The 14,334-nt window shown below is 37.2% G+C and overlaps 1 protein-coding gene across 1 annotated transcript in view; it reads right to left on the bottom strand.

The window, feature by feature from the left end:
* The window catches only part of Dph6 (diphthamine biosynthesis 6), a 130,688-nt gene extending 116,973 nt beyond the window's left edge, over positions 1-13,715 (bottom strand). The window contains exons 1-3 of the mRNA XM_055603851.1: positions 13,472-13,715; positions 10,759-10,853; positions 7,374-7,567 (exon numbers count right to left, since the gene is read on the bottom strand). Of these exons, the coding sequence (XP_055459826.1) occupies positions 7,374-7,567; positions 10,759-10,853; positions 13,472-13,698 (516 nt within the window). The 5' untranslated portion in view covers positions 13,699-13,715. The remainder of the gene's footprint in view (positions 1-7,373; positions 7,568-10,758; positions 10,854-13,471) is intronic.
* Between the last annotated feature and the right edge of the window lie 619 nt (positions 13,716-14,334).

Genomic DNA, 14,334 nt, shown 5'->3' with positions numbered 1-14,334 from the left:
GAAGGAAGGAAGGAAGGAAGGAAGGAAGGAAGGAAGGAAGGAAGGAAGGAAGGAAGGAAGAAGGTGGGAAGGAAGGAGGATCTGGATCAAAGATAAAGTGAGGAAGGAAGCTCTAACAACTGAAAAATATCATCCAACATTTATTTCCCAGACAGATCTACATCATGTATTTTCTCACACGTGTCTCACTTTATCGTCTGAAAAGGCCAAATACTGTACTGCCTTAACACTGCACCTGGGAGGGAAATGGCACTGGCTGGCTATAATGGCAGCACTTCCTGTTTAGAATCCACAGTCAACAGTAGAAACACATATATTGTACCAAGGGGCCAGGTTTAATGTCCAATATCTTGGGGATTGACAGGGCTTGAGACAAGCTGTGCGGTGATAGGAGCCAGGAGCAATCTGTACAGGGCTATGTGCCTGTTCAATTAGCACTATGTCTGGGTCCTCTCTACAAATCTTGAAGCCATATTACGTTTCCCCCACCTCAAACTCTCTGGATTTACCTCAAAGACACTTAGGTTTCTAGACTATCTCCCTCCAGGATCTAACGTGAAAAGACTCGCAAAGTCGTGTTTAACTCTAAGCAGGTTTCCTAACCTAGAGATATTCTGAAAAAAATGTCTGTTCAGCATTTGTACAAAATATTCTGAAGCTGGAAATCCTTTTAGTACAGATAATATTGCACTGCAAATGCTAGGATGACTAATTTTACAAAGTTTCACCATGATGCCCCTGAAGTTGCTGGATACAAACAAAACAAAAACAAAAAAATCCAAAATTTCTCACTTGATTTACATCATATAATGAAATATTACTGTGGCGTTCTTGCATTAGATACATCATGAAATAAAAAATAATTTGATTATTTTTGACTTATCTACCCTTTCAGCAATTCTTTTTGAGCCTGTGTATGCCAACTAGGCATTTAAGATACAAAAGTAAATGAGTGAGTACTGCACATGGCATTGAAGGTTTCACAGTTCAGCAGCAATTATAGCCATATAAAAGCTCTCAGTAGCAGGCTCAGGGCCACAGTTAAATAGACAAGTTGCCAAGAGGGACACAGAAATAAGGAAAATTACAGGATATTTCACAAAAGATGAAGTTTCTCAGAAGAATAAAGAAATACCAAAAAAAAGAAGAAAAAAAAGAAAAGAAAAGAAAAAAAAGAAAGAAAAGAAAAGAAAAGCAAAGAAAAGAAAAGAAAAGAAAAGAAAAAAGACAGGTTAGAGATATGGGATACCTAAATTTAAGAGGCTATTGGTGGTAATTTGATTATAGAGGTTTGTATGGGAATGACAGGATCAGTCTAGTAGGTTTGCAGGGACTTTTAGTCAGGCTTCCTAACAGTAGGTAGCTTAAGCTTGCACACAATCTACATGATAACAGCATGTTAGAGAAGCTGTATGAAACACTGGTAGATGACATGTTAGTAGACTATTAATGATATAGATGGATACACACTCATGGTAAGAATGAAGTTGAACAGTCAGATTTATACCTTATTCAAGTATTACCAACAGGATGCAGAGATCTAATAGAAGTGGTGAGGTAAAGGGAGAACTAAGAAAATGTTCAAGTTTGGTAGTGAGATTTGGGTTTTGATTTGCATACTGGCACACATGATGATGTTTTACAGAGAAGAAAATAGAAATTTTGTATGTTTTCAACTTGCTAAGCTCACCATGCTTAGAGGATACTAATGCAAGGAAATTAGCAATAACTAAATTATGAAGATTTCAGATGGCAAACTCAAGGCTTGGAGCCAATGGTTAACAGTTTAAATACATACAGAAGAAAGAAGGGAAGATGATGGAAGAGAGGAAAGAGAGCAGTGGTGAAAGAGGCCATAAAATCAGGGAAATAGTCAAGAAAGAATCACCTAGCATGGTTTTCAAAGTTGTCCATTTCTGGAACCTATTAAATTCTAGAAACTTGCTGCTCTTTATACCCCTACTGTAGTCTACCTTTCTATTAGCAAGAACCTGATTTAAATTAAAGATCCATCATTTCCTTATACCTAGAAATTATATATATATATATATATATATATATATATATATATATATATAATTCAATAATCATTTATCTACCTCTTACTCCAGAAATGGTTGGTCTAGGTCTGCTCAGCCAAATGAAATAGATTTCTAGAAATGGTAACTGGCTTGAGGATGCTATATCAGGCCAAAGCACAATGAAACAAAACTAGATTTTTTTTTTTTCTTTAATCTATGTAAGAAGACTAGTAACTTTTGTAGAAGGACTGAACCAAAGTAAACTGGAACTAATCTCTAACTGTAAGAGTTCTGAATGAATAGTCAACAGAGGTGAGAGAAATCGGAAACAAAACAAAACAAAATAAAACATTGTATTTGATTAGCTAATTAGGTCCTATTTTTTTTCTTTTTGCTAAACTTACCTTTACAGTATTTTCAATAAATTATATTTTATTTAAAAGTGACTAAACAGGAAAAACAAAGCCATTGTGGAACTTTTCTTATTAAAAAAGGAAACTTACAATGCTGGCAATGGGTTGCATCTAGTTGAATCGCTGGTCAATGGTGCTCATGGGAATCCCCAAACAACCTAAGCTATTGTCAAACTATTTAGTTACTCTGAAAAGTAACTCAACAAAGACCCTGCTATTAAAGACAACACCTTACACAACTCATTGAACATGAAGAAGTCAAGTTGATGCCTACCTAAAACCTTTACCTCTATGAACTAGTATTCATGGTATGAGAAGGTACTCAGTAAGCTACTAAAGGAGAAAGGTAAACCACAACCTAAAAATAAACTCTTCAGTCTACAATGACCTACAAGATATGCTAGTGCAATGGTGGCACAAAGCTTGTGGGAGCAAGCAACCTATCTCTGACTGGATTTAAGACCCACTCCAAGAGAGTGACGCCATTCCAATACTGCTCAAGACACCAGGAACCTAAGACCACACAGGCCAGGGACCTAGGGAAAAAAAAACAAAGACTACTGTTTTGCTGAAGGAATGTAGAATGTAGCCATAAAATGACTACTAATGAAATTATAATATACTCATAGATCAGTCTCTTGCTCAACCATCATAAGAAAAGCTTCATCCTCTGAATCGAAGAGATGGTTCAGCAGTTGAGAATACCAGCTGCTGTTCCAGAGGACTGATGTTCAACTCCAAACATGCACATGGCAGCTTATCGCTCTCTATGCCAATTCCAGAGGAGCTGATACTCTCAGACAAACATGCATGCTGGCAAAACACAACTGCATATATAGAATAAAAATAAATAAATCATTAAGAATTGCTTGAAAAAGAAGAGCTTCCTCCTGCAGTAGATGGATGAGCCCTAATAAGGTACCTACAGCTAAATGCTGTGCAGAGAGTGACAGACATTGGAACATTCAGTTAACCTAAACGGAATGTCTCCGTCAAATTCCTCCCCTTGGGGCTCAGGAAACCTTGTTGAAAGGATCAAAAGCATAAGAGTCAGAGGGAATAGAGGACAACAAAGACACAAACAAGGCCTTGTAAACACAGCAAGACCAACACATATATGAACTCACAGAACTGTGGCAACATGTACGGAACTTGTGCCAGATGATATCCCAGAGGAGAGAGAAGAATTAGGCACATGTACATCCTCGACCCTAACCCAGAGGTTATCTCTAATCAATAACCACTCATAAATGAAAAAATAGTCCTCTCCAACAGAGTCTTACTGGGGATAAAAACCACTCTTAATAGCAGACCCACTTCTCAACTGTAGATGACCATCACAAAACGAACTCCATGGCAAATGACATTTTTTGTTGCTCTTTGTCAGAGTCTCCTTTTATTCTTTTGTCTTTACTGGTCCTTTGTGTTTATATTATGCCTTCCAGTTTTGTGTTTTTAAGGGATTCCTGTGTGTGCTAATATGTATGTCTCTCTGTCTATACGTGTTTCTCGTGCTTTTTCTTTTTTCTTTGGCAGACATGAAATATATTCAGTAAAGCAGAAGTTAGGTAAAGACTCAGTCTATAAGGTGTAGTTTATTTACGACCAGGCACTATGCGGCTAAGGTGGGAGAAACATGAAAAAAATCAAAACGAGAAAATTATCAAAAAAGTAATAAAAGAGCCATCCTTACTCTGTAAGTCTACTGACTATTTTTTTTTTTCTGTCAGATTTGGCCTTAAATATTTTCCTTAAAAAAAAAAAAAAAAGTAAAAGGCAAGGTCTATTGAATGTCTATATCCCATAGTCACACATTTCTCACAGCAAATGGAAGAGCTTACCTTCTGCCAATCACTATTGGCTCTTTTCTGTTAAGACTAACCCATTCCTAATCCAGTCACTAAAGCCAGAGAAATGCCCTATTGTAAATGGTTTTCACTTAGACTATAAGGTTGTCATCAAACAGAGACAAGCTTTCAAAGAGATGTTCTATCACTAGATTATTACAGAAGAGTTACAGGCAAAGACTTTGTTAATGTCCAGTAAAACATGTGGGGCAAAATACAAACATTTACAAAGCATAAGAATTTGAAAGGACTGCCATTAAGAAATTTCTTAAATAAAGAGTCCACTGAGATGGGGATACTGGGAAGAACGCTCAGATCTAGAAAGACAGCACCAAATCAGTATAGAAAGAGAAAATATATTGATCCTTTGACTCAATAGAAAAAGATGCCAATTTGTATCTTTTAGTAGCTCTTATATTGTTAATGCTTTAAACAAAAACTTACACAAAATTAATAAACTATTGATTTCAGAAAAGAGCAGTTACATCATATTAAATTAGAAAAGAATCAATACTAGAATACAAAAGGCAAGACATAAAACCAAGTATTTTACAAATATCTTCAAATATATATTTCAGACTCACAGCAACCTCACATTGAAGAGATATGATGGATTGCTAACATTTTCTGTTAGTTTTTCTCACTTCAACAAAGCAGGAACGTGTAACTCTAAACTTCCTGAAGTTTATAATTCTACGACTTTGCTACTTAAACAAATTGAATTATTTGCAAATGGAGCACACACTAGTCAAAACATGGCTCTATAAAAACAAAAGACAGATGTAAAACTTACAAAAGTGTAGCCTGTTATGAATAAACACTGAAAACAAAATTACGTCCAGGAGCTTCCACCACTGCATAGCATTCAAAAGATTGAAATACGGCTTTTTTGCTTAGAACAAGTTGAGACAAACATAGAAAATAATAGCCTAAGTTAGTTTTTTTTCCATAATTACTCAGTTATTCATTAAAATATATGAGACCTCTATTGGAATCCTTGCACTAGGATTTCACAAATGGATTTAACTCTAAAAGTCGAGCTATACAATTTCTTTCATAAAAGTAATGTATTTCTGATATTGAGGCCTTTAAAATATCCTATAGTAAAATTAATATTTTTACACAGGAAAAGAAGGAACTATTTAGTCCCAGACAACTTGATAACATCTTTTTCAACTATAGTTATAATTATCATGTATGAAATTCCGAAGCAGAAGTTGTCAAGATTTAACATTAGCATTAATTTATGTCATAATTGACGGTTACTTGAAGATAATGGCAAAGCATCCATTTCTCCAAAGACAGCATGGAGAGAAAAGGGATTTCTTCTTAATTACTACTAATCTGCTCACTTTTAATTAAACTGATTAGTAATTTATTGTCATCCCCTTGCCTGGATGGCTTTTATTATCACAGGGTTGTTTTTTTTTTTTTAAAGTTACCACATTTGTGATTTTTAAGCAACCCAATCATTTCTAGTGCCAATTCCACCATTTTGTGATATTGATTTATACTGAAAGATTAATATTCAGCTTCAATGTATTCTGAAAAATGTGAAAATACAAGATATGTATGTAACTTTTACATCCCCAAGTGAACAATGTTTGCTGCACCATTCTGAGGAGACAACCTCTGGGCGCAGAAGTCTTTCTCTTTCCCCTTGTTTGGAAGTCACGGTAGTTATGATGAGCACGTGAATTCCAATGACAGCCTCTGCAAAGGATCCACTTCATATGCTCTCTAGCTCAATAGCAAGTTATAAAACAGTAGTTCCCTGTGCTTCTTTTTCAGATTAAAAACGTTCTGACATACAAAATAGGAACCATTTTAATTTAAACGACTTTAAACGTACCTGGGTATCTGGTATTTTTCTTAATCAAAATTCTTAATCAATATAAAACTGTGATTAATATCAACTATTTGAGATTTGTAAATGTTCACTTCATAATTTGGGAGAGGGCTTACATCTTCTAAAGAGTAAAGAAATGCAATGGTACAGGAAAGAAGAGAACTTTTTCTTTCTTGCCCCTATAAATATACTAAAATATTTAGTACACACTGATTTAAATTCCCCATCAGTATGTCTTACATGAACTATGTATAGCTGCTGAATAACACTTGTATTTAGGAGAGAATATTGTCTTCAAGTAGTCGATTATTAATGAGAATCCAACAACGATGGTTCAGCATAATCTCTGTCAGCATTTACTGAGGGTAGTATTTACTAGACTGATGAGCTCACATTTCTCCCAAAAATTTTGTGTGCTGAAACTGTTCATGAATCAATGATAGACCACAAAATAATAGATACAGTGCCATACTTAATTCATAATTCTGACAAATTTATTCAGGACTCTGACTTCCTTCCTTCTGGTGTCCAGTCTGGCAACATTAATCACACCTGAGAGGTCTCACTGATGGTCACTGACCATCTCATGCAGTACATTCCTAGCTGCCTCCTGCTATCAGCTGTTATCACTTTGGCTCACTTCACTCCTTCTCACAGTACTCTTCAACATCATGTCTCTTATCTGTTCCTTGTCTTACTCTTGCACTAAAAAGTGTAATCTAATAAGCAGTATTCATCAATTTGTTTAAGAGGGATTCAAAATACATTTGTTAAAGAAAAGAGATTGAATGCTATTTTTCCAATATCCTGAATAAAAATAAATATTATTTGACAAGGGGGCTGAAGAAATGGCTAAGCAGTTATGTACACTGGTACCTAGCACCCACATGCTGGTCTACAAGAACTTTTATCTCTAGTTTCAGAGAATCTAATTCCCCTTTCCAGCTTCTGTAGGTACCAGGTATGCACATGGTACACATACATACATGCAGACAAAATATACACATAAAATAAAAAATAAAGAAAAACGTATTTGACAAGCCTAGATGCAAATCTATACCCAAAGTCTTATTTGTATAGTCTAATACAAAGACATACTAACAAGTTTTTTGTTACCTTCCATCCAAAAAAATGCAATATTCTTGCAAAGAATACCTGGGCTATGAAGTTATAAATTATTAAATATGTAATAAATCAATAAATGAAAGTCACGAAGTTCAAAAAGGATAGTCACTGACCATACCTTAATGAGTTTCAATAGTTCATAGAGATCTTCAACCTCATCACCTTCACATTTGGTATATGTCCTTCCTGTGTCCAAGCTCCTTCCTTTGATGGTTCTGCGGTACAGGGGCAGGGCCATTGCTTCCGCATACAAGTCAATGGCATGGTGACCCACTGTCTGATACATGTAGCTATCTAGTTCATCTGATTCCGCTGAAACAGTTAAAGTAGAAACAATTGGTAAGGCAGAGTAAAACAAACAGACTTTAACGAGGAGAGTTTACAGCTGTGTGTAGCGGTGCATACCTGTAATCCCATACTCAGAGGTAGAGGCAGGTGGATCAGGTGGTGAGTTTGAGGAAAGGCTGGTCTACAAAAATGAGTCCAGGACAACCAAGGTTACATAGAGAAACTCGGGAAAAAAATAATAAAGAAAGAAAGAAAAGGAAAGGAAAAAAAGAGCTTTTATTACTTGAAGAATAGCCAACACTTAGGTTTAGAAACATCCCATCTCTCCCTGCAATTTACAGGTGCAGTAATCTATCAGCATTGCCCACTGTCCATAGCTAAACTCAGTTCACCACTAATCATCTATGCTTCTAATTAACAACAGAATTGCATTCACATTTTTAAAATTATATATAATTAAAGATAAGAGTAATACATCTAATAAATTCATGGTGTATTGTTAGAAACTATATTATATAAGAAGTTTATTCAAATCAGGTTATTCAAAGTCATCTAGTTTTTAATAAAAAGTTTTTAATAAAAACTTTTCTTAAATATTTACTTAGTAAGTGATACATATCTGACAGAATAAATTAGATATACCTGGTATGTTTTATAATAATGTATCAACAAAGCATATACATGTAAATTCAATATTTGTTAGAACAGCTGCAGATATGTTTGGAAACACAATAACTGAACCTATTCAATGATACAATCACCAGTTGTCTCACAGATTCCACACGTATCACTATGGCTAAAGCATTCATTATAGCATTATTTCAAATAGATTAAGAACTATATTATAGTCATAATAAAATGGCATGCATTTTCCAGTGTATGTTCTCCAGAATATGAATCCTGTAAGGTATTAATATTTTAAAGAAGGGTGGAAAAGACTACATATCAAATACATTTTAAAAATATGTAGGTAAATAATTCTAAGGATATGACTTTGTTGTTGAAATTTTTTTCATACACTAATATGTATTCAGTTCCTCCAACAGGAGGACAGTGTATGAATTAACTCTCAAAATGATCCACATACCACTTACATTTTATATGAGGAAGATATAATAGAAATGATACTGAGACTAATATTTAGTGTCATTGAACTGTCTATAATATGTTAAGTTACAAAATGATAAAAACTAAAAACTAATTTTGACAGACACATATGTACATGTATGTTTTCAAATGTGGAAACATTCTATTAAAGTGAATGAATAACAGTGTAAATGTCTGTCAGCAGTCAGTTCCATCATCATATGCTATCTCATTTTGGCTCATCAGATTTCGGACCCCTACAGCTGCCTGGCTTCCTACAAAAGAATACTCATACCATTACATAAGTCCACTCCTCACCCTAGTATGAAACAGATATTTATCAAATCACCCTAAAACTTCACTCTTCCTTTTTACTAAAGTAGAGTAAGTCTTTATTCAAATAAACTTTAGCTTCATAGCAAGAAACACCCTGAAATTAGTACAACTACTAAACACTGTAATGGCTTCAAGGCCCAATATATTTTCGTTGGGGGTCCATGTAGTCCTTACCACAATATAACTTCATTAGTGGAAGAGACACAGCAGTAACTGGTGTTAGAGCAAACAAAACCAAAGGCTCCCCGGTTGCCTAAAGCACTTCAATTAACATACCACAAAAGCTCCTGCTACAGACTTAAAGGGATGGTTCTGCACATTTTAGGACGACTGCACATTGTCCTCATTGATGGGAATAAATTCTTTCCCAAAGTAACTACTGAAAAACCATATTGTGAAAAACGGGATTATGCTGTGAATTCATTATACCCAGATCTGCTCTTCAGTGGAGCCATGCATTCCTCAAGTAAGGTTCCTTTCAGTGCATTTAAAGGGAAAAAAAAAATCATTCAGTAACTCATTCAACAATTCCAACATCCTGCTGACTTTAAATCAATATTACCAAACCCTGTCCATCTACTGACCCACAACAATCTATTCTCTGTTACACCAATTACCCAGTGTCAGCTGATAGTCCAAGGTTTTTAATGCATAATATTCTCATTGCATTTACTATTGAATTTTTCATACTAAAAATATTCTAATAAATGCCCCCATTCTATTAATAAGTATAACTTCATTTTACTCTTCTGACAGCAAAATGAACATACGGGAATTATACAATAATGACCTTGTACATGATGAGCTGATAACTCATGTTGAAAACTGGACACAAGAAATTCAAGGGAGGGAAATTACTTTATATAAGCACTGCACATCCTCTGAGCATACACATACACTCTTTTTGGTATTGATACTTCTTAAGACATATGAAAAGACTCACTCGCCCAACTCGATGCAAGTTACAGGTGGGGTCTCTCCATTATAGCACAATCTCTAAGGGATTTTGCTGCTTCTTTATAATAAAAGCTGCAGCAGCCCTATCACCTTCAAAGACTTTTCCCATATTTTAAGTTAGAACTAGAGTCCTTCTCAGAAAACTTCTAAAAACCTAGCTTACTCATCACCAGAGTCCAGCATAAGATTATCAAAGTATAAATTTACCCCCACATCTTTGTGAGCTCGTTTTCTTTCTTCATGTAAAATACTCCCAATTTCCATCTTTCCACATCACTTTCAGAAGTATTCAAATATCTAACAGAAATAAACCGTGTAATTCAAACGAGTTCATTTCTTACTGGCCTGCCAATAAACTGTGACGGAATACCTACTATAGGCACAGAGCTTTCAAGAGCTGAGGGGCACCCATAAGAAAGTCAAAGATACTACATCTCCTCTCCAGAGGCTCCTCATCTTCTGGAGGTGCAAAAGGAAGCACATGCTTCACTATACCTAAAACAGCTAAGGGCATCTTTTTAATAGTGGTCTTCATATATCATAAGAACCAATAGGACATGAGACTGTATCTCACCAACTTGCAATAAGAAGTTGAGTTGCGCTGGAGAGATGGCTCAGAGGTTAAGAACATTGGCTGTTCTTCCAAAGGTCCTGAGTTCAACTCCCAGCAACCACATGGTGGCTCAGAACCATCTATACTGAGATCTAGTGCCTTCTTCTGGTGTGCAGGCAGAAAGCTGTATAAATAATAAATAAATAAATCTTAAAAAAAAAAAAAAAAGAAGAAGTTGAGTTGCAACCACTTAGAGAACAGTCAAAAGAAGTCACACACTTACCTTGCTTTTCATCTGGTCTTAAATTTGCTAATGCAACGATGTGATGCCCTGCAGCAGTGCACTGCATCATGTTGTAACAGCTGTCCTTCCCACCACTGTAAGACAAGTGGGTAGGGAGTAGGCCATGAATGCCAGGCTCCTGATCACCATTAAACACAGCATCACTGCGCGTCAAAATCAACCGCATGATTACTCGGCTTTTCAGACTCCGTGAGGGACTGTTTTCACAACTGCAGTGCAGTAAGAGGAAGAAAACTGAGCACATGAATCTGAATGCCTAAGGTTGCTGCTTCTAGGGATTTATAAAATTACATGCATTTACAATGCACACATTCTAAACAAAGTCTATCTACGACAGCGGTTTTATGAAAGATAACAAAAATGCTGTGCACATCAATTATCCAAAATGATACCGTAACTAAACACTTATTTCATATATTACTTAGATGAAAGTTTTTAATTGCATAAAAATCTAGCAGCTACAGAGATAGCTCAGTGGTTAAGAGCACTGGCTGTTCTTCTAAGAGGACCTGGCTTCAATCCCACGCACTCACATGGATGCTGACAACCATTTGTATCTCCAGTTCCAGGGGTTTCAATGCCCTCTTCTGGCTCTCCACAAGCACCAGGCAAGCAAGTGGTGTGCAGATATACATGCATGCAAAAACTCATAAATGTATTTTTTAATTTGTTCCAACTACACAAAACCTAATTACTAGCTACCAATACCCATCAAAGGATATTAAAAATCTGAATCCAAATAGTATAAGAGACTTGATAAACTTGATTCTAAATTCGATACAATGAAAATCCAAATGCTGACACACATCAATAGTCAAGAATTAGAATATTCAATATTTTAACCATCACTGCCTAGACAATTTCTCTGAAGAATTCCTCAAGAGAAAAAAAAAAATGCAAAGGGTAAAGGAATGTATTATGAAGCCCAGGATCCCTCTTTTCAGATATATCCTTAAGTAGGTCTTCATAACTTTCTCTATTGGATCCTGTGACTACGTTTCCCAAAACAAAAAACAGTTTTATAATGTATTAAAGATTCAAGGGTGAACATCCACAATCACTTAACTTTGAGGTGTAAAATGTCAACTCTTTAAATATGGTTTTAAAGTATTTTCCAAGCTGTGTTCTATAGAACATGGAGTACTCAAAGAAACAAACAAACAAACAAACAAACAAAAAACACAACACCTTTCAAGGTCAAGGAATCTAAAAGAGCTAATGACTCCCCTCTCATGACTCCACAAAGCTGCTTAGTCAGCCCTGTGTCAACCCTCCATAGCTGTGGATTTCCCATCAATGGATTCAGCAAACAAAATTAATTTAGGGGAAGACACCTGTACTAAACATGTAGATGATTTTCTTGTTAATCCACTAAACGGTGCGATGTAACAGCTATGAGATAGCGTTTTACTCTAAGGTATGGCAGCTAAAGATTCTGTAAAGCATCCAGGAGGGTGGATATAGGTTCCACATATAATTTCATACAGAGGACTTGGTAACTGCAGATTTGGATATCCCGTGGGGGCCCTGAAAGCCATGTCCCATGAGTAGCTGGGCACACTGTGTCCCCATCTGCACTCGCTACTTTGAAGAAGAAAGTCATTAGTATCTTTTAACGTTCTCTCTCTGACCTTGGTAGCTTTTTTTTTTTTTTTCTCTCTTGAGTACTCCATTATATTTCCGTATAATGGTATAATGGCATGGAATTAACAGAACTGGTGTTTTCCTGTCACTACAGAGAGACTAAAATGTGGCTTATCAAAACTCTAAAAAAAAAAAAAAAAAAAAATTGTCAGCCAGCATTAGTTACCTCAAGCATTGAACAAAAAAAGTTTTTATGTGTGCTTCATTGTGCTAGCAAAAAGGAACTGTAGCAATATAATGGAACTCAGAATTTTCTGGGGTCTAAACCTCAAAAAACAATATATTTAAGAGCTTTAAACTATGTCTCTAATATTGTTAGCATGTCTCTTATTGTTTTCAGGTACAGAAACAAACAGATCCTGGCTGGGCCTGCTTATCAGCTATGGAATCTGGACTCTTAAGTAAGTTACTAAGACTTCAAACTACACTCGGGATAGGATTTCGGTTACCCAAGGTCAGCAAGGCAAACTCTTTGGATCCAGGGCAACAACAATTACCTTTACCATAACACTAGCACAGTTACAACGCCCCCAGGAGGGAACATATGTCAGTAGCTTGAGTTCCAATGCAGGTATTTAACACATGAACAAATGAGGGACCCTAAGGCTATCCCCCGCCAAGCAAGGAATACTGGATGTGAGGTGAGAGTGAGGTAGCATTGCTGGGAGGGGTCAGGTCAGCGACAGCCTCAGACTGAGAAAGAGATCTCTAAGACTGAACAAAACTAAGAGGACAAAAAAAATGGAAACAAGGAAGTGAAATTCACAGCTGCGCTCCAAGTGCAGAGCATTTAAAAGTCCAAGAAGAGTGAGTGGCGAGCATGCGCCCACGGCGGAGGACCCAGGCACTACGGCAGGTTCAGCTTTGCCAAGGACGGGGCGCGCCCGCCCGGGCCAGCGGAACCCGAGCAGCATGTCGCCCCGCCTCTTCCGGTGGCGCTGACCCGCCCACGCGGCGCCGCCAAGAAGCCGTTCCCGAGGCATTTACTACGGCCAAGTCAGGGCTTGGTCTTGCTCAGGACTAGGGAGGTGGCCCCACTCCTCATTACCTGATCAGGGCCGCGACCCTCATCCTGGGCGCAGTGCGCGTGCGTGTGGTAAGCACAGACCCCGGGCCCCGGTCCCGCGACAGTTCGACTGACACGCGCGGGTCCTCGCACGGGTGTCTACTGCTCTGCCTGTCCGTGACCGTGCCGACTGCCCCTTCGGGACCCTGCTGAACACCCGGGCGAACAGGGTACGTCGTCTCAGTATCTGTTCCCTGCCACATGAACATCCTGGCCCGGAGGTTAGGGGAAGACGAAGAAAAAAAAAAAAAATTAGGCATGGCCTAACCACCTAAGTAAGGGCACTGAAGCTGCAGAGGGAAAATCAACAGTCCTTGTTAAGCAGCTTAAGGGTGCTGGGATAGCCTGGGTAGTAAGTTCAAAGTCAAAGGCACAAGTGTGCTTTGAAACTCTGCCCTGGGAAGAGGATTTAGCTGCTCTCCTTTCTTCATGAGCTCCGAGAAACTGTTAATCCCCAAGAAAACATTAGTACCTGAAGACTCTGAGACTTGTATCTCTGCCCAATGAATCAGTGAGACTCCATAACCTAGGCCTCCCATACTGGTTTTAACATTTTCCCAATACAGAAACTGAAAAACTTGCATCCAGAAAGCAGAAAGAAAATCTAATTACAGATACATTCGCAGTACGTACCCGGTGTTTTGAATGTACTAAGGCACGGCTTGGAGTTCCTGGGATTAACTGGCATATAACACATAGCCAAAATAATTGAACAGACAGATAGAGGCGACACAAGAAAGCCATGAGAAATGCTAACAATGTCTTTTAGAATGTGTATGACACTATAAATTGTGTCCAATACACATAAGCATTCACGTTTGCCTTGCTACAATGTTTTTATTGGC

The sequence above is a fragment of the Psammomys obesus genome, unplaced genomic scaffold, assembly GCF_907164565.1.
Source record: "Psammomys obesus unplaced genomic scaffold, mPsaObe1.curated_primary_1811, whole genome shotgun sequence".
Lineage (NCBI taxonomy): Eukaryota > Metazoa > Chordata > Mammalia > Rodentia > Muridae > Psammomys > Psammomys obesus.
The sequence above is the reverse complement of the archived record's forward strand: the minus strand, read 5'-3'. Positions and strand labels throughout refer to the sequence as shown.